The 19411-nt window shown below is 51.9% G+C and overlaps 2 protein-coding genes and 1 non-coding gene across 41 annotated transcripts in view; 2 read left to right on the forward strand and 1 right to left on the reverse strand.

The window, feature by feature from the left end:
- Positions 1-11288, forward strand: part of CHD3 (chromodomain helicase DNA binding protein 3) — a 56700-nt gene extending 45412 nt beyond the window's left edge. For 14 of the 39 annotated variants that reach the window (XM_074018471.1, XM_074018472.1, XM_074018473.1 and 11 more), the window contains 20 exons: positions 1162-1279; positions 1489-1613; positions 1819-2050; positions 2351-2517; positions 2967-3144; positions 3626-3691; positions 4142-4227; positions 4378-4511; positions 5073-5217; positions 5389-5551; positions 5646-5767; positions 5873-6008; positions 6121-6222; positions 6413-6538; positions 6931-7039; positions 7233-7365; positions 7683-7924; positions 8624-9122; positions 9378-9504; positions 9990-11288. In XM_074018471.1, coding sequence (XP_073874572.1) covers positions 1162-1279; positions 1489-1613; positions 1819-2050; positions 2351-2517; positions 2967-3144; positions 3626-3691; positions 4142-4227; positions 4378-4511; positions 5073-5217; positions 5389-5551; positions 5646-5767; positions 5873-6008; positions 6121-6222; positions 6413-6538; positions 6931-7039; positions 7233-7365; positions 7683-7924; positions 8624-9122; positions 9378-9504; positions 9990-10111 — 3132 coding nt within the window. In that variant the 3' untranslated portion in view covers positions 10112-11288. Of the gene's footprint in view, positions 1-1161; positions 1280-1488; positions 1614-1818; positions 2051-2350; positions 2518-2966; positions 3145-3625; positions 3692-4141; positions 4228-4377; positions 4512-5072; positions 5218-5388; positions 5552-5645; positions 5768-5872; positions 6009-6120; positions 6223-6409; positions 6539-6930; positions 7040-7232; positions 7366-7682; positions 7925-8623; positions 9123-9377; positions 9505-9989 lie in introns of all 39 variants that reach the window. The other 25 variants (XM_045375401.2, XM_074018479.1, XM_045375412.2 and 22 more) reach the window with 18 other exon arrangements.
- Positions 4644-4782, forward strand: LOC123569638 (small Cajal body-specific RNA 21). The gene has a single exon (XR_006693452.1).
- A 539-nt stretch (positions 11289-11827) lies between the features above and the next one.
- Positions 11828-14489, reverse strand: RNF227 (ring finger protein 227). Its single transcript, XM_045375419.3, has 2 exons — positions 13878-14489; positions 11828-13776 (listed from the first exon to the last, which is right to left on the reverse strand). Exons 1-2 carry the CDS (start codon positions 14392-14394, stop codon positions 13730-13732), a joined length of 564 nt encoding a protein of 187 aa, XP_045231354.1. The 5' UTR covers positions 14395-14489; the 3' UTR covers positions 11828-13729.
- Between the last annotated feature and the right edge of the window lie 4922 nt (positions 14490-19411).

Below are 19411 nucleotides of genomic sequence, written 5' to 3' on the forward strand. Positions count from 1 at the left end.
CTCGTCCTCCACACTTTAATTTCTTACCGTCTTCCTGTGGCTGCTCCAGTGTGACAAATGAGGAGATTCCTCCTGTAAGAGTTTCTTTTTTTTTTTTTTTTTTTTTGAGACAGAGTTTCTCTCTTGTTCCCTGACTGGAGTGCAGGGCCGTGATCTGGGCTCACTGCAACCTCTGCTTCCTGGGTTCAAGTGATTCTCCTGCCTCAGTCTACCGAGTAGCTGGGATTACAGGTGCCCACCTCCATGCCTGGCTAATTTTTTGTATTTTTAGTAGAGACGAGGTTTCACCATGTTGGTCAGGATGGTCTCGATCTCCTGACCTCAGGTGATCTGCCCACCTCGGTCTCCCAAAGTGCTGGGATTACTGTATAGCAAGTTTATTCTTGGCCTCTGATGCCTGTTCTTAAGGTTATTGGAAGTTGAAGTCCAGCTTTAGTTCCTTTTCAGCTGCATGGGGGAAGGGTGAGGGTGAGCCTCCTTAGAGATTGGTATTATTTCTTCATCTTATTGGCAGGTGAGGGTGAAGGCACAGACCCTCTGGAAATGTGATGAAAACTCTGGGTCCACTCTCCAGACAACTGTACATACAATGACACAAATTTGTATGGATTTTCAGGGGGTTCCTAGATTTCCCTGAAACCTTTTCATGGGTCGCAGAGAACCTCTGCCTTAGGAGAAACAATCTTAAATCAAGAGAGTGTGACAAGAGGGCCAGACATGGTAGCTCACACCTGTTATCCCAGCACTTTGGGAGGCTGAGGCAGGAGGATCACTTGAGGTCAGGAGTTTGAGACCTGGCCAACATGGTGAAACCCCGTCTCTACTAAAAATACAAAAATTAGTTGGGCGTGGTGGCGCACACCTGTAGTCCCAGCTACTAGGGACTCTGAGGTAGTAGGATCACTTGAACCCGGGAGTGGAGGTTGCAGTGAGCTGAGATGGCACCACTGCACTCCAGCTTGGGCAATAGAATGAGACTCCATCTCAAAAATAAAAATAAAAAAGAGAGTGTGATAAGAATGTGGAATAAAGAGGAGCTTAAGACAGGGCAGGGGTTCCGGTGTAAGGATCAGGGTTGAGTTTGTATAAAGGAGTAGTTAGAATAAGCAAGCTATCCCACCACCTCATTATTCCAGACTCCATCCTTTTCTCTTGCTCTAGATGACCAAAATGTTAGACTTGCTTGAGGACTTCTTAGACTACGAAGGCTACAAGTATGAACGCATCGATGGTGGCATCACTGGTGCCCTGAGGCAGGAGGCCATCGATCGGTTTAATGGTGAGGGAGATACACTGGTCCCTGGTGGGTGTGGGAGGCCTGAGAAACCTGTGATAGGTCTCTGGGATGGGAGGGGGACTGGCTTGGGGGACATTGGAAACTTAGGCTTTGAGTTGGGGGCATGGTTGTTTGTCATCAGAGAACGTCTAGGAGCAGGTGGACAGACCTACTGGGTACAAGAAAAACCTGATCCAACTCTCACCTCCTAGCTCCTGGAGCCCAACAATTCTGCTTCCTCCTGTCCACCCGAGCTGGGGGCCTGGGCATCAATCTGGCCACTGCTGACACTGTCATCATCTTTGATTCTGACTGGAACCCCCATAATGACATCCAGGTGGGAACTCGTATCCTGGAACGCCTGCACCATTTAGCAAGGAGATGTGGGTTCATGGAGGAGGGTGTCATGTTCCGGGGTCAGAAATAAGTCGCTTCTAGGAGGAGAGAAGACCCTTCTTCAGCAGCCTTCTTTCCTGAGCATGTGGGCAGCTTCTCCCCGGCCACTCCCCTGGCCCACCCGCCACTTTCTCTTGCCCCTGCAGGCCTTTAGCCGGGCTCATCGGATTGGCCAGGCCAACAAAGTGATGATTTACCGGTTTGTGACTCGTGCGTCAGTGGAAGAGCGAATCACACAAGTGGCCAAAAGAAAGATGATGCTGACACACCTGGTTGTGCGGCCTGGGCTGGGCTCCAAGGCAGGCTCCATGTCTAAGCAGGAGCTTGACGACATTCTCAAATTTGGCACTGAAGAGCTGTTCAAGGATGAAAACGAGGGTGAGAACCTTTTCTGCAGCTCCGTGAAAGCAGGTCCCTGCTCTCCCCCTGCGGAGGGAAAAACAACTCTTCTCTGTAGCCTTTGAAGGAAGGAGAGCCTTCTTTTAGTGGCTCTTGGAGGAAGGTTGACCTCTTTCTTTGCCTGTAGGGTTAAAACAAACAAAACATAAACCTTTCAACATTGGCTCCCAGGGAAAGAGCCTTCTCCAGGGCTTCTGTGAAAAGGATGCAGAGTAGAAGCTTTCCCATCAGCCTTTCTAAACTTTGGAACCCAAAGTTCCCTGTTTTCCCTCTCACCAGGGGAGAACAAGGAGGAAGACAGCAGTGTGATTCATTATGACAATGAGGCCATCGCTCGGCTGTTGGACCGGAACCAGGATGCAACTGAGGACACTGACGTGCAGAACATGAATGAGTATCTCAGCTCCTTCAAAGTGGCACAGTACGTCGTGCGAGAAGAAGACAAGGTGAGAGGCTCTGGGGGCCAGACATTATCTATCCCAGGCCATCTCCAAAAGGCAGTATCCTTTACTTGGCCTTGAAATAGGAGGGTCTGTCCCCCTTAGAACAGTAGTGGACCTCAAATAACGTCTTCGTCTAATAGGTGAGACTGGACTTCAGAGAGAAACGTAGGCACAGACAGTACTGGTAAACACAGAGGGTACCTTCTGAGACAGTGCAGGAGAAACACTGTCAGAGGGATTAGAGGAGAGATTTAGAAAACATGAGGAGAGCACGCTGCAGGTAAGAGATGGCATGGAACATGCACAATGTCCAGAAAATGTATGCAGAGTCACGAAGCTCCAGGAGTGGGGAGACCAGATTGGGCTGACGCAGCAGAGTAGGGATTTCATTGCCATGGAAAGATTAGCAAAGAAGGAGACCCCCAGTGTTCATTCATTCTGCTGCCCTTCAGATTGAGGAAATTGAGCGAGAGATCATCAAGCAGGAGGAGAATGTGGACCCTGACTACTGGGAGAAGCTGCTGAGGCATCACTATGAGCAACAGCAGGAAGACTTAGCCCGGAATCTAGGCAAGGGCAAGCGGGTTCGCAAGCAAGTTAACTACAATGATGCTGCTCAGGAAGACCAAGGTGAGGACTGCCCCAGATGCAGGCAGTAAAAGTGGGGGAAGTGATGATGAGAAGGGACTTAAGGCTGGGGCTACTTAGAGAGTAAGAGAGAAGCCTAGAAGTCAGAGCCTTTCCCTGCTAAAAGGGAAAGACGTAAGGTAGAGTCATTAGGAACTACCCGGAGGCCAGGTGGGTTTGCAGGTGATTTAAACTATTTGGTGGTTGCACAGGCATCCTGTGGACACCCAGGGCCACTGCTTAGAGTAGGTTTGGCAGGAGAACCAGAGGGGCCCAGAGACTGAAGGTGGGCGGTGAATGGAGATGCTGTAGGATATGCGGCTCCCAAGTCAGACTTCAGGCAGTGACCTGGCGTTCCCAGAAGGGCCAAGGCCAGAATAAAGGTAGACAAGTCTCGGCAGGGAGGAAGCCAGCCAGAAAGGGCCCCAGCATGGGCATATCCCGAGAGACCTCCCTGACCACTGGGCCCTCTCCACCCCCACAGACAACCAGTCAGAGTACTCGGTGGGTTCAGAGGAGGAGGATGAAGACTTCGATGAACGTCCTGAAGGTGGCATCTGTGTTCCTGACTCTTACCTCTTACCATTTTATTTTTCAGTTTGCTTTAAGCCCACTGTTTTTGTACAAGTAAAAAATCTTTGTGTGTGTGTGGAAAAACTCCATTGCAGATGAGCAGAAAGGAAGCAATGTTGATAGTCTCTCCACTAGTAAACTTCGGTTTGTGTGACCACATAGACTAGATCAAGAAAGGCTGAATCATTTTCCATTTCCACTGGTAATCTGGGCCTTTGTCAGATATCAGCTATTAATTTTAAAATATGACTAGTTCTTTTACAGTCACTGGGTTAGTAGTTCTGAAGTGCTTGGGAGAGAATTGGGAGCACCTCAAACATGATAGGAATGTTCCTGTGTTCTGTGTCTTGTGGGAATGGGGTGCTAAGGAGGACTGAGGCTTAGAGGAGGTGGTGGATCAGCTAATTGATGTCATCCCCACTCTCAGGGCGTAGACAGTCAAAGAGGCAGCTCCGGAATGAGAAAGATAAGCCACTGCCTCCACTGCTGGCCCGAGTCGGGGGCAACATTGAGGTGAGAGCTGGGCCCAGTGTTCGTGAGTTCTCCAAGGAGAGCATGAGGGCAGAAGGTTGGAAATTGGGGCCTGGATCACTGAGGGTAGAAAGGACAAGACCTAAGAACCCTGGACATTTGTCGCCATTGCCTCGTTGCCCCCACCCTCAGGTGCTGGGCTTCAATACCCGTCAGCGGAAGGCTTTCCTCAATGCCGTGATGCGCTGGGGGATGCCACCACAGGATGCCTTCACCACGCAGTGGCTGGTGCGGGACCTGAGGGGCAAGACTGAGAAGGAGTTTAAGTGAGTGTGGGTGATGCAGGGCTGAGTTGGACGCAAGGGTAAGAGCTTTGGGTGTTCCATTCTTCCTTGGGGCCGCCATATGATGTGACCTTACTCAACTGATTGTCACCCTCCCTACCATACAACGCTTCCTGGCTCGATTTCCTGGGGGGTGGTCTCAGCCCACCCCACCTCCCCTCAGCCGAGCCTAGAGTAGAGGGGCCAGGCATTCTCCCCAGGGGAGAGGTGTTGAAGCAAGGAACCTCTCCTGGGCTGTCCTAGCCTCACATTTACTTGGCCACAATCACCTGGCAGGAGGAGCTGGTGGAAAGGATGAAGAGCTGACTGATGGGGCCCAGGAATTAAGTACCAAGGCCAAGGGGATAGGCCAGGGATGGGGCGCAGGGGCACGGTTAGGACTTGGAGGGCTGGTAATGGTGAGAGTGAGAGGCCCAGGGGAGGAGCCCTGGAGCATCTGGGGATTTGGGGACTTGGGGGTCCTCAGTCATCCTTGCATCTTCCTCACTGCCCTATACCCCTTCTGTGGCTTCCCTAACCGTCCTCCCACCCCATGCTTCTTAGGGCCTATGTATCTTTGTTCATGCGCCATCTGTGTGAGCCTGGGGCAGACGGCTCTGAAACCTTTGCCGATGGGGTCCCTCGGGAGGGACTGAGTCGCCAGCAGGTGTTGACCCGCATTGGAGTCATGTCTCTCGTCAAGAAGAAGGTATCAGTCTTCCTCTCACCCAAAAAATCAAGCTGGCTGCCTAGTCTCTGTCCTTCCTCTGCCTCTGTCCCTGAGTTGTAAGCTCGCGCTGGTGTGAGACGGAGGAGACTGGAGTTTCCTGTCTGTATGTCTGTAAGTGCCTGGAGCTGACACCTGTCCTTCCCACCCCAGGTGCAGGAGTTTGAGCACATCAATGGGCGTTGGTCAATGCCGGAACTGATGCCCGACCCCAGCGCTGACTCTAAGCGCTCCTCCAGAGCCTCCTCTCCTACCAAAACGTCTCCCACCACTCCTGAGGCTTCTGCTACCAACAGTCCCTGCACCTCTAAACCTGGTAATCAGAAATCAGGATGGTGGGAGAGACAGAAAGGGAGCCAGGAGTCAGGGCAAGAGAACCTCTGTCTTTATCACTGTGCCTTCCCCTGCAGCTACTCCAGCTCCAAGTGAGAAAGGAGAAGGCATAAGGACTCCTCTTGAGAAGGAGGAAGCTGAAAACCAGGAGGAGAAGCCAGAGAAGAACAGCAGAATTGGGGAGAAGATGGACACAGAGGTGTGTGGCTCCCTGGATTCCCCTGTGGAGTGGGAGGGGAGGGGGCTTGGAGGCCAGATGCCTGGGAGCCCTCCAGCTCATCCTGACCCCATTGTCCTCTTACAGGTTGATGCCCCCAGCCCAGCCCCATCACTCGGGGAGCGGCTGGAGCCAAGGAAGATTCCTCTAGAGGATGAGGTGCCAGGGGTACCTGGAGAGATGGAGCTTGAACCTGGGTACCGTGGGGACAGAGAGAAGTCAGGTGGGTGCATGGCCTTAGGAGTGATGGGGGATTAGAATTTGGGATGTCCCTCTTCTGGGGTCAGAGGATGAGGGTAACATCCTCCCTTCCTATCCCCTACCCCCTCCCACAGCCACAGAGTCGACGCCAGGAGAAAGGGGGGAGGAGAAGCCGATGGATGGACAGGAACACAGGGAGAGGCCGGAGGGGGAAGCAGGGGATTTGGGCAAGAGAGGTAATGGGTGGAAGGACCGGACACCTGGGTCCCTGAGGGCATCAGGGGAGGTGGAGTCTGGGGAACCAAATGCTTGGGTCCTGGGCGGGTAGCTGTTTGAAAGGCCAGGACAGCACAGTACAGATAGTAGTCTTGGGACCTGGGAGGAGGGTGTCCTGAGGTGTGAGCTTTCACCTGTCTGTCCTAGCAGAAGATGTAAAAGGTGACCGGGAGCTTCGACCAGGGCCTCGAGATGAGCCACGGTCCAATGGGCGACGAGAGGAAAAGACAGAGAAGCCCCGGTTCATGTTCAATATCGCAGATGGTGGCTTCACAGGTTGGGGAGACTCTTGCTGCTTTCTGCTCCTCAAGGGGATCTGCTCATCCTCATGGGGTTTCTCGTTTTGCCTGAGGCTTCCTGCTACCTTTAATTCCAAGTAACTTCCAATGAAGTATGTTGCATGCTGACTCCGATCCTTGCTCTAAATCTTTCTTAAGTATCCCTCTTAACTCCAAAGCTGGCTCTAATCCCACCTTTATTCTTAATTCTAACTCGAACCTGGTTAGTAACGGAGTTTGTTCCGAACTCCTAACCTAACCTTTACCCATTCCTCTTCAGGAGCCCTTAGTTCCCTTTCATTATTCAGTTTCCCCATCTGTACCTGTCTGTTGGACTGAGTGCAGTCTGCAAACCCTTGTTGCCTCTTCTGTCTGCTGCCGCCTTTGCAGAGCTTCACACACTGTGGCAGAATGAGGAACGGGCAGCTATTTCCTCAGGCAAACTCAATGAGATCTGGCACAGAAGACACGACTACTGGCTTCTGGCTGGGATTGTCCTGTATCCTTTGACACACGTGCAAGAAGGAAAAGGTTCTCTCAAGCTGGCAAAAAAAAAAAAAAAGGATAATGATTTCACACCCAGGGACAGGGCTACTGCCACACTTTGGGGAGTCAGGCCAAAAGGAAGAAGTGTTCAAAGCCAAGCCCATTCTTGTTAAATTCCTTGATGGTTCCCTTTCCTTCATTGGTAGCCATGGCTATGCACGGTGGCAGGACATCCAGAATGATGCTCAATTTGCCATTATCAACGAGCCATTTAAAACTGAAGCCAATAAGGGGAACTTTCTGGAGATGAAAAATAAGTTCCTGGCCCGGAGGTTCAAGGTGGGAATGAGGGAGGACAGGAACGGGTTTTAGACGGGCTTGGGTCAGAAGTGAGGCCAGATCTAGTTGGAACCTAGGGAAGGTTAACACCTTCAGGGCTGAGGTGATGCTTGGAGCCAAGACCAAAGTGTAACCTTGTGCTTGGGAGTGTGGTCTGGGTCAGGGTTGATGCTAGGTTCGCAGTTGGTTTGGAGCTAGGAGTGCTCTGGGCCAGCAGTGAGGGCAGGGTGGGTCTCCTGCTATGTCCAGTCCCCCCACCCGCCACTCACTCACTGCTGGCAGAGCCCTGCCTTCACCTCCCAACCCTGTGCCCTCAGCTCCTGGAGCAGGCGCTGGTGATTGAGGAGCAGCTGCGGCGGGCGGCCTACCTGAACCTGTCGCAGGAGCCGGCGCACCCCGCCATGGCCCTCCACGCCCGCTTCGCCGAGGCCGAGTGCCTGGCCGAGAGCCACCAGCACCTCTCCAAGGAGTCGCTGGCGGGGAACAAGCCGGCCAACGCCGTCCTGCACAAGGGTAAGGGCCGCGGCGGCCCCGCGCGGGGGAGGGCCCACAACGCTGCGTAAGTCTTCACCCCGCACCCCTCAAAATCTTCCCACCCCCTGACCCCTCTACCCTCTGAACCACCCCCCTCTGACCTCTAACCCCACCCCTACCGACCTGGCACCCCCTTGGATTTTAGCCTCTAGGACTTGTGCAAACCAACCCTCATCCACACCTGATAGCATTCACAACCATGCCCCATAGAGGGACCTGCCCCAGCCTCCATGTCCCCTCTACACAGTGGGGCCTCTTCACTGGCGGTGGAGCCGCATCCCCGCCATACTGCCGACATCATCCAGTTAGGGGCCTTGGACTGTGTGTGCACCATACAAATCCCTGGCTGTGGTCAAACAAATCACATTCCCTCACATCTGTTTCACCTCATGAGGCAGAAACTACCACCTATCCAACCCTCTGACCCTACTCCATGAAACTTCCCTTTGACCTTCGACCTTTCCTCCTACCGCCTCTTACCTTGCCAATGATAGAGATTATATCCAAAGCCCTCTAACCATCTAATCCTGCCTGATGTAGTCACTGACTCCTGGCCCCTTTGATCCCTGTTCTAATTCCTTGAATCTGTAATACTGACCTTCTAACCTCCCTCTCCCCTTACATATTAAAATCTTGATTCCTTAAAGCTTTGACACTTACCACCTCCCATGCCTCCTGACTATTTCCTCCCCATCATCCCCAACCCCAAACCTTGCTCTTCCAGTATGAGATGTTCTGACAACTCCCCGCCCCCATGTCTTCCAATGTCCCCCCATCTTCCTTTCCTCCATGCTCCCTTTTTCTTTCTTCTTTCTCTCCATCTGTCTTCTGTGGTGATCTGTTCTCTCTCTTTTCCTAACACTTTTTCTTTTCCCCTGAGTTGCTTCTGTTTTTTGTCTACTTTTACTTTCTTGACCTCTGGTTCTTTGACATCTGTGTCCTCCTCTCTCGCTCTTTTTCTGCCTGTATCTGTCCGTCTGATGCCTCTCTTTTCCTGGCTCCATCTCTCTATTTCCCTGTCTTTCTCTTGCCCTTCTTTCTCTGTGGCCCGGGCCCCAGTTCTGAACCAGCTGGAGGAGTTGCTGAGCGACATGAAGGCGGACGTGACCCGCCTGCCAGCCACGCTATCCCGAATACCCCCCATCGCAGCCCGCCTTCAGATGTCCGAGCGCAGCATCCTCAGCCGGCTGGCCAGCAAGGGCACGGAGCCTCACCCCACACCGGTAACCCTCTTTCCCCCTAGCTCCAGTTTTCCCTGTTGGGGTTCCTCCTGCACACATACAAACACTTCCATCAGAATCCTATACAATATGGAAAAACATCTTGCTAGAACACAGTCGTCACCCTTGAGTGAGTCTGCCTGCCTGTGTATCCTACCCTCAGTAGCTGTGGAGTGTGGCTCCTAATGTCTCCCCTACAGCTTCTTTCCTCTCACAGACTATGAACTAACTCCAACTTCTGCTTACTCTCTGTTCCAGGCCTTCCCCCCGGGTCCCTACGCTACACCTCCGGGGTACGGGGCGGCCTTCAGCGCCGCACCCGTAGGGGCCCTGGCCGCCGCAGGCGCCAATTACAGCCAGATGCCTGCAGGGTCCTTCATCACAGGTCAGCTGGTGTTTTCCTACCCCCTGCTACTCACACTCCTCCTTTGCCAAACTTTATTTCTGCTCAGCTGCCCTTTAACTGCTCTAGTCCATCTCATTTCCTTGGTGGTATCTGGTGTTTTATGGGATAGAGTTGTTCTAGGCTGTCCCCCCATCCCTTTCTTAACCCCTCTTTGATCTCCTTTATCAAAAACCAGAGTTTTAGTAGATCTGTGACTTGGTGTCTTCTACCCAAGCCACCTCCCTCCAGGTTCCTTCAAGGGAAAGTGAATATGAAACCCGAGGGGTATAGAGTGGGAACACGTGTTCAATCATGTAACACAAAGTGGAATCTCAGGGAAAGGGGTTTGCCCTTGTCTTCCCACCCTTACCTGGGGCAACTGGAAGTGGCAGGAGGTGGCCTAGAAGTGAGAATTCACCACTGTCATGAAGTGATGTTTGGGAGTGATGTGGGAATTGATCTTTCCTTACCACTTTCCCAAACAGCCGCCACCAACGGCCCTCCAGTGCTGGTGAAGAAGGAGAAGGAAATGGTGGGGGCGTTGGTGTCAGACGGGCTGGATCGGAAGGAGCCCCGAGCCGGGGAGGTGATCTGTATAGACGACTGACTGGATCCCAGGCCTGCCCTTCACCCAGGCCCCGTCCCCGAGGCCGACCCCCAGCTCAAGCGCTGGGGCCTGCTGCCAGCCCTCCACCTTCCCCACCCCTTGGGCCATCACTGGGCTAGGAACCCCTTTGCCCCTCTCTGCAGCTCCTCTCTTCAAGAAGGGCCCTTTGTCTTTCTCCACTCCCACGCGCCTTTCCCACCAAGCCTTGAAGACTGTGCTGGTGAGAAGAGGTCTGGGTGGGAGACGGCTGGCAGGGTCTTCCAAGTACCTTCCTCCCCCACCGCCAAGTATACACAACTTCCCAGTAAATGGTTGTGGGGAGGCAAGAGGTGGAGCCTCCCCAGCTGTTTCCCTGCAGAATCAGCTCCATCTCATGCAGAAGTGGAGAATTAGCCTTGCCTGGCCTTTAGGAACTTTTGCGGGGAAGAGAGCTTTGAAGAGAGGAGGGGGACTTTTAGAGAGGGATGAAAATGAGTCCTGGGAGGGAGGAAGGGACGAGGAGGGGTGGCTGCATGTTACCGTTCCCTACCTCTCCCCACAATGAGGGTGGAGCAGTTATGAGGGAGGAAGTCAATTGCTGTTCAGCCTCAGAATAAAGGCGCCGTTCACTGGCTCAGTTACCTCCTGTGTACCGGCATCTTGTGTTGGGAATGTTCCCCCCTCCCTAGGGACCAAGGACCACCCCTACAAAGAGTAATGGTTGGGTGATACTCCCTCAAGCCAAAGAGGAGCTCCCCAACCTGTTCTAGGGACCCAGGTCACCTAGAAGGGTGGGAGAGAATACAATGGGCCAGACGGCGGTGGCGGGGAAGCCCCCAGCTCTGGGGCTTAGGTTCCTGAAGACTTCTACTACCCTCCCTCCTCAAGGCCTAGATACAGACTAAATTTGCGTTAAGTCAGGCAGGGGACCTAGTCAGGGTCTTGGGAGCTACCTTGTCACTGGGACCAGAGCAAAGTAGTGGAGGGCAGGCAAGGGAAATGTGGGCACATCCCCCCTCCCAGGAGGGGCCAGGGAGAGTGGCAGTTTGCATGGCGAACCCCCCACTTCCTCTTTGCTGCCCCTTCACTTTCTTGCTGCCCCCTTCCCAGTCTCTCTTCACACCCACTCCTGGTCTGTCCTGATCCCCTCTTCTGTATCAGGTTTATTGGTTGTACATATAAATTATACTTTCCTTTCTGTGTGCTCTGTTATTTTTTATAGGGGGGGGAGTTTTGGGGGGAGGGATAAGAAAAGTTGTTGCTTTCTGCCTTTTTTAAAAAAAATCTTACGACTTTTTCCTTTTCCTCATTTTTATCTCTTGGATTATTCACTAAAACTGAGGTTCTTCCAGCTCCAACTATGTGATGGGCTCAGTGTAGAGAAGGAGGGTGAGCAGCAGATACTACATGGCCTCAGGTTGACTTCAGAGAGAGTGGGACTTACTGGACAGAAATGTAGTGGGAGGAGTGCCTAGCAAGATTCAAAACTGCCTTCCAGCCATCCTTTTGATCATCCTTTCCACCTTCAAGTTGCACTTTAGTTCCCCTAAGAGTCAGTAGAGGTCACTACAGCTCCACAGGTTCAGTTCCAGTATGAAGCAAAGGCACACTTTTTTTTTTTTAAAGGAGTTGAGGGTCAGATCTGTCTAGCTTACCAAAGATTTGAACTGCTAGGCACTTCCTTGATGTTTATTGCTCACTAAACAGAGATTCTCAGAGATTGAGAGAGGCCAGACATTTAGTTCACAAGGCTATTATATTAAAAAAATAAGATATAAAGCCAACAAATATTTATTGAGTACATATTATACAGTAACACTGCTGTTGGCCCTGGAGATAAAACAGTCACAGGTCAGCCCTTCCTACCATGGGGCTTACACTCCAGTGAGGACACCCACAAAGCATGAAAATAAAAGCAGTAAAAATAAAACAGGGCATTATGTTACAGAGGGGTGGGGAAAAGGCTCTACTATGCTGAAGGCAGAAGGCGGCCTCCCAGAAGAGGGAGCATTTAAGCTGAGACGTAAGGACAGGAAAATGCCAAAATAGGGTTACAAAAATTGAGGTTTATAAACCATAAGTGTATATGATTTGTCAATCAAAAATATTTTAAAAAGGTTGGAGACCCCTAAAAATTGAGGTTAATAATAAGTTCACATTTTTAAGAGAAAAATGTAACATAGTAGGTTAGGATTTCTTTAGCAATAGAATGTTACTTTAGAACTTGGGATAAAATAATCTATCAGTCATACTTATTATGTTTTAAATATTCTACCTACAGATGGTGATATCTTAAAGAGTCTAGGATCTAGACCAATGATACTTACATTTTCACATGCACACAAATCACCTGGGATTGTTAAAATGCCAGAGTCTGGCCAGGCGCGGTGACTCACTCCTATAATCCCAGCACTTTGGGAGGCCGAGGTGGGCGCATCACCTGAGGTCAGGAGTTTGAGACCAGCCTGACCAACATGGCAAAACCCCATCTCTACTAAAACTACAAAAATTAGCCAGGTGTGGTGGCAGGAGCCTGTAATCCCAGCTACTCCGGCGGGTGAGGCAGGAGAATCGCTTGAATCTGGGAGGTAGAGGCTGCAGTAAGGTGAGATTGCGCCACTGCACTCCAGCCTGGGCGACAGAGTGAGACTGTCTCAAAAACAAAAACAAAAACAACAACCCTGCAGAGTCTGATTCAGGAAGTCTGGAGTGGGATCCTGGAGTGAGATTGTGCGCTTCCATCGACAGCATACCAACGCTGCTGGTCCTTGACTATGACTATATGGTCATAAGATACTTACAGGATTCTAAAATAGAATACATGGCATATATACAATAGGTGATGTCCCATTATGGGACACAAATTTTAAAGACACTTAAAATTGTATAAGTATCTTTTCAGTAGCGCCAGTGTTCCCTGTGACTGTAAAGATAACACAGATAATAGCAAAAGTTTGAAATATGATGCCTTTCAAATGGCTCTCCTTTCCTACTTTGATAGGCTCTAATTAGGTGCCTCATATAAATGCCCTTTGGAATTTCTGATACCTGCCCTAGCAGGCTGAAGGTAGATTCTGAAATGAAGCAAGGCTCCTCATCATAGTCATAGGCAGGGAGCCATCTCAATTTTTGGAACACAGAACTGGGAGTGGAGAGACAGCAGGCATACCAGCACCCTTACATGCCAGAGAAGTGAGATTAACATGACGCGAAAATTAGCCTCTTCTCTCCCATCCCATCTTAAAAAAAAAAAAATTCAAACCATTGACAAAGAATTGCTAAAACGGGACCTGTTGCTCCCACACACCAGAGCCACCCTGGACAAAAGCCAAAGTCCCAGCTAAGAAAACAGTCTGTCTTCTTCCCACAGTAACGTAGGCTTTGTTTATATCATCCCTTGGCCACTCCATCCTGAAAATGTAAGACTGGCACAGTCAGTAGATGGGGGCGAGTTCGTCTAGGAGCCTCCCCAACTCATCATCAACACCTCCCAGGGCGTTCCCTCCTGCCCTCGGCTCATCTCTCTTATCACATGTCAATCCTGGGATCTGAGACACAGTAGTCTTGATATCAGCCCCCGCGAGGCTGCAGCTCCCACCTTCCTTCGGCTGTGGCTTCCGAGTTCCTCGGTTACAACGTTCAACGGGTCAGGTGGGCAATGTCCTTGATCTCCGGACAGTAGAGCACTGGGGGAAAGAAGAAGGGTTAGCGGCAGCAGGAGCAAGCCAACCAACCTCCGTGTTCCTCAGCGCTCTCTCCCCTGCATCCTCCCCTGGCAGCACCTCACCGTTGCTAGGCAGCGGACGCCGCCAGCGCCGCGCGGGCGCCAGGACCCTGTTCCAGAGCCGCCGGAACGCGCGCCACCCAGCGCTCCTAGGCCCCGCCCCCTTCTCGCTCTCCCCTTCCTCCTCGGCCTCTCCGTCAGCGTGGCTGCTTTCCTCGGCCGGGTTCCCCGCCTCATCTCGTTCGCACTTGGCCCGCGCTTTTTCCTCCAATCGCGACCACAAGTCCGAGTCAAGAGCGATCTCCGTGACGCCGCCGCGCGGGAGCGGCGAGGGCGCGCGGCAGAAGGGGCACGTGACCACGCGGCGCAGGCGCACCACGCGCGCGGCCGTCCCGCTGCCGTCCCCGCGCGCTGCCAGCTCGCGGAGGCAGGCGGTGCAGAGCGTGTGGCCGCAGCGGGCGCGCGCCGTCCCGGGCAGGCGGCGGGGCGCGCGGCCCCCGAGGTTGAAAGGACGGTAGCAGATGTTGCAGTCCAGCTCGCCCCGCTCCGGAAGAGAGGGCACCCTCACCAAGAGCTGCATCGTGCCCGCCGCGAACTCGAGGGCGTCGCTAACGCGCCCGGCTCGGTGAACAGAACGAACTGACTCTTCTGAGGCCCGGGTCGGGTCCTGGGGCCGGCGCCGCGGCCTCTTTCCCCTTTAAATAGGGGAATAAGTGAGGCCCCACCCTTCGAGGCGTCACGCCTTGATCGGGCCGCACCCCGTGGCGGCACGTGTGGGGGCGGTGGAGGCTTGAGGCCGGGCATGACAGCGATGATGGAGTCGGGGAGGCGGCCCAGGCCGTGCCAGGACCGGAGCCCTGGGGACCGAGGCACCCATTCCTCCCTTCCTCCCCACTGCCGGGGAGCGGGGTGGGGCTTTCCTTCTTCCCCCAACGCAACGCCAGCGCTCCTTAATTCTACCATGTGCAAATCCCCGGGTCCCTCCCTGCGCCTCAGCCGTCAATCATTGGCACAGGTCTCTAAAGCCCCCTCGGCCTATTCAGTTGCTCGCAGTGAGTTTCACAATCCCACTCAGTTTCCAAACACTGCCCATTCTGCCCAACCTTTGGTCCCGGGTCCTTTGACTTGATTTTGCCCTCAATTCTCATTATAGATGACCTCTCGGTGTTGCTTGTAAGGCTGGCTTCCTAAACTTCATTCTCCCCAAACTGCTTAACTCTCAGCTGGTATCTCAGCCTAAGGAGGGGCCTAGATTCCAGGACCATGGCTTTAGGAATGCTGCGAATCCTTTCCTTCCGGAGGCCTGGACACCCACACATCGTGATGGCCCCAGTAAAGCTCCCCAGCATAAGTTCTGACTCAGGGGTCTGACTTCTCCCACTGGTAAACAGGACATGGTACTCACAACCCACATTCCCCTCATGGTGCCACACCCACACACAGCTGCCTTCTCACCCTCCTCTCCTGGACCTGCAGCCCAGGTTCTGTTGTGGAGGGTAATAACACAGTCTAGAGCCAGCTGGCTTGAGTTCAGATCCTAGCTTCCACCTCTTACTAGTTGTGACACTTTGAGCAAGTTAATTTATGTGGGCCTTGGTTTCCTATAAAAAAATGTGGATAATGAGGACTGAACGAGGTTATATGTGTAAGGTGCTTCAAACAGTGTCCAGTACACAGTAAAACACCAGGTAAGTACTATATTAGCTACTATTCTTATCCTGTGCCCCCAGCCTATACTGAATTCACCTTAATTTCTCAGTACCCAACATTTTCTTTTTTTTTGAGACAGTCTCTCGCTCTGTCGCCCAGGCTGAAGTGCAGTGGCACCATCTCGGCTCACTGCAAGCTCCGCCTACTGGATTCATGCCATTCTCCTGCCTCAACCTCCCAAGTAGCTGGGACTACAGGCACCCGCCACCACGCCCAGCTAATTTTTTGTACTTTTAGGAGAAATGGGGTTTCGCCGTGTTAGCCAGGATGGTCTTGATCTCCTGACCTGGTGATCCGCCCGCCTCAGCCTCCCAAAGTGCTGGGATTACAGCTGTGAGCCACCATGCCCAGCCAGTACCCAACATTTTCAACACACATCCCTCTTGACCAATATGTGCAAGATGGGGTTCTCCACACCCATGGCATTTACCAGCTATCACAGGCAATGCAGAGCTGGTTTTTTAACCTTCATTGTTAAAACCTAGAGGGTAATCTCTTTTGAGGAGGTATACCATTGTTTTTAAGCAAACATTTCAGAACTTTTGAATGGTATTGTCTGTAATCATGGGAGAAGCTGTCTACTTATTACAGTGATGCTGTCACAATTCAAAACTTTTTGGTCTTAAAAAGGAACTGGTAGGGCCGGGCATGGTGGCTCTTGCCTGTAATCCCGGCATTTTGGGAGGCCAAGGCGGGTGGATTACTTGAGGTCAGGAGTTCAAGATCAGCCTGGCCAACATGGTGAAACCCCGTCTCTACTAAAAATACAAAAATTAGACAGGCGTGGTGGCTCACACCTGTAGTCCCAGCTATTCGGGAGGCTGAGGCATGAGAATTGCTTGAACCCGGCAGGTGGAGGTTGCAGTGAGTGGAGATCACGCCACTGCACTCCAGTCTGGGCAACAGAGTGAGACTCGGTCTCCAAAAAAAAAAAAAGGTGGGGGGAGGGGGGACTGGTAGGTATCTATGGTTAATAAATATATGATGGGCTGAATGCAGTGACTCACACCTGTAATCCCAGCACTTTGGGAGGCCGAGACTAGCGGATTGCCTGAGTTTAGGAGTTTGCGACCAGCTTGAGCAACATGGTGAAACCCAGTCTTTACTAAAAATCCAAAAAATTACCCGGGCATGATGGCGTGCACCTGTAGTCCCAGTTACTTGGGAGGCTGAGGCAGGAGAATCGCTTGAACCCAGGAGGTGGAGGTTGCAGTGAGCCAAGATTGCACCAGTGTACTCCAGCCTGGGCAACAGGGCAAGACTCTGTCTCAAAAAAAAAAAACAAAAAACAACTTTTAATGTGGTGGTAGACTAATGGTGGCCCCAAATTCCTTTGCAGTGTGACTTTGGTACTTCTCACATCAAGAATTGGGGTCTCTTTCTCTATCCCTTGAATCTGGGCTGGTCTTGTAACTAGCTTTGACCAATAGGTGTGGCAGAAGCGATGTGTGAGTTCTGGAACCTAGTCTGTCAGAGGCCTTGTAGCTTCTGCCTTTGTCCCCTTGGAACACTCCCTGAGACCACCATGTAAGGAAGAGGCCACACGGAGGAGCGCCAGCCAACAGCCAAACATGCTGGTGAGGCCATTTTCCATTTTCCTGCTCAGCTGACCTGCTGTTTGAGTGCAGAGACATGAGTGAACCTAGGTGAAAACAGCAAAGGAACTCCTAGCCAGCCCACAGAATCGTGAAAAAGAACAGTTTTTAAAAGTTATTTCTCCTGAGTGTGGTGGCTCACACTTGTAATCCTAGCACTTTGGGAGACCAAAATGGAAGGATCACTTGAGCTCGGGAGTTTGAGATCAGCCTGAGCATCGTGGTGAGACCCTGTCTTTACAAAAAAAGAAAAGAGGCCGGGCACGGTGGCTCAAGCCTGTAATCCCAGCACTTTGGGAGGCCGAGACGGGCGGATCACGAGGTCAGGAGATCGAGACCATCCTGGCTATCACGGTGAAACCCCGTCTCTACTAAAAAATACAAAAAACTAGCCAGGCGAGGTGGCGGGCGCCTGTAGTCCCAGCTACTCGGGAGGCTGAGGCAGGAGAATGGCGTGAACCCGGGAGGCGGAGCTTGCAGTGAGCTGAGATCTGGCCACTGCACTCCAGCCTGGATGACAGAGCCAGACAGACTCCGTCTCAAAAAAAAAAAAAAAAAGAAAAGAAAAGAAAAGGGCGCAGTGGTGCACGTCGTTCCAGCTACTCAGTAGGCTGAGGTGGGAGAATCACTTGAGCCTCAGGACTTCGAAGCTGCACTGAGCCGTGATCGTATCAGTGCCCTCCAGCCTGGGTGACAGAGCGAGACCCCACCGCTTAAAAATAAATAAAAAGTGGCTGGGCACGGTGGCTCATGCCTGTAATCCCAGCACTTTAGGAGGCCGAGGCGGGCGGATCATGAGATCAGGAAATCGAGACCCTCCTGGACAACATGGTGAAACCCCGTCTCTACTAAAAATATAAAAGTTAGCTGGGCATGGTGGCACGTGCCTGTAATGCCAGCTGCTGGGGAGGCAGAGGCGGGAGAATGGCTTGAACCAGGGAGTCGGAGGTTGCAATGAGCCAAGATCGCGCCACTGCACTCCAGTCTGGCAACAGAGCAAGACTCCATCTCTAAATAAATAAATAAATAAATAAATAAATAGATAAATAGTGGCCGGGCATGGTGGCTCATGCCTGTAATCCCAGCACTTTGGGAGGCTGAGGCGGGTGGATCACCAGATCAGGAGTTCAAGACCAGCCTGGCCAAGATAGTGAAACCCTGTCTACTAAAAATACAAAAAATCAGCTCAGCGTGGTGGCACTTGCCTGTAGTCCCAGCTACTCAGGAGGCTGAGGCAGGAGAATCGCTTGAACCCGGGAGGTGGAGGTTGCAGTGAGCCAAGATCGCACCACTGTACTCCAGCCTGAGTGACACAGAGAGACTCCATCTCAAAATAAAATAAAATTAAAATAAATAAAAAGTTATCTCAGGCCATTAATGTTGGTAGTGATTTGTTGTGTATCACAGATAACTGATATAGAGGGCTTCCTACTGTTTTTTTCCCAGTATGATAAATATAATATTTTTTGAGACAGGATCTTGCTCTGACCATCAGGCTGGAGCATAGTGGCATAATCTTGGCTCACTACAGCCTCAATCTTCCAGACGCAAGCCACCTACCCACCTAAGGCTCCGAGTAGCTGGGACTACACAGGTACGAGCTACCATGCCCAGCTAATTCTTGTATGTTTGTAGAGATGGGGTCTCCCCACGTTGCCCAGGCTGGTCTCAAACCCCTGGGCTCAAGTGATCCACCTGCCTCAGCCTCCCAAAGTGCTGGGATTACAGGTGTGAGCCACTGCGCCTGGCCTAGATAAATATAACATTGTAAGGTGCCCTGTAAGTCCCTGTGTGCTCCAAACTTACCCATGCCCGCCTGTTTTCTCTTCCACCCTCCCTCCGTCCCTCCCTTCCTTTCTTCCTTCCTTCCTGAGTCTTGCTCTGTCGCCCAGGCTGGAGTGCAGTGGCACGATCTCAGCTCACTGCAACCTCTGCCTCCTGGGTTCAAGCGATTCTCCTGCCTCAGCTTTCCAAGTAGCTGGGACTACAGGTGGCTTTTTTTTTTTTTTTTTGTATTTTTAGTAGAGACAGGTTTTCCCCATGTTGGCCAGGCTGATCTCAAACTCCTGACCTCAAGTGACCCACCAGCCTCAGCCTCCCAAAGTACTGGGATTACAGGCGTGAGCCACTGTGCCCAACCATTACCCATGTCTCACTTTCTGTTCTGCTTCTCTCTAGACACTCTGGCTTTGGGTACTTTTGGCTTGTATGTTCTTTTCTGCCACAGGCCTTAGCATATGCTCTTAACCCTCTTGCTTAACCCTTATTAACACCTATTCATCCTTTAGCTCT

This window comes from Macaca fascicularis, chromosome 16 (assembly GCF_037993035.2).
Source record: "Macaca fascicularis isolate 582-1 chromosome 16, T2T-MFA8v1.1".
NCBI lineage: Eukaryota > Metazoa > Chordata > Mammalia > Primates > Cercopithecidae > Macaca > Macaca fascicularis.

Coding starts and splice junctions, on each gene's coding strand:
- RNF227 (XM_045375419.3), bottom strand. CDS start 14,394: ATGCAGCTCTTGGTGAGGGTGCCCTCTCTTCCGGAGCGGGGCGAGCTG. Junction 13,777..13,877: donor GCGTCCGCTGCCTAGCAACG/GTGAGGTGCTGC, acceptor TCTTTCCCCCAG/TGCTCTACTGTCCGGAGATC.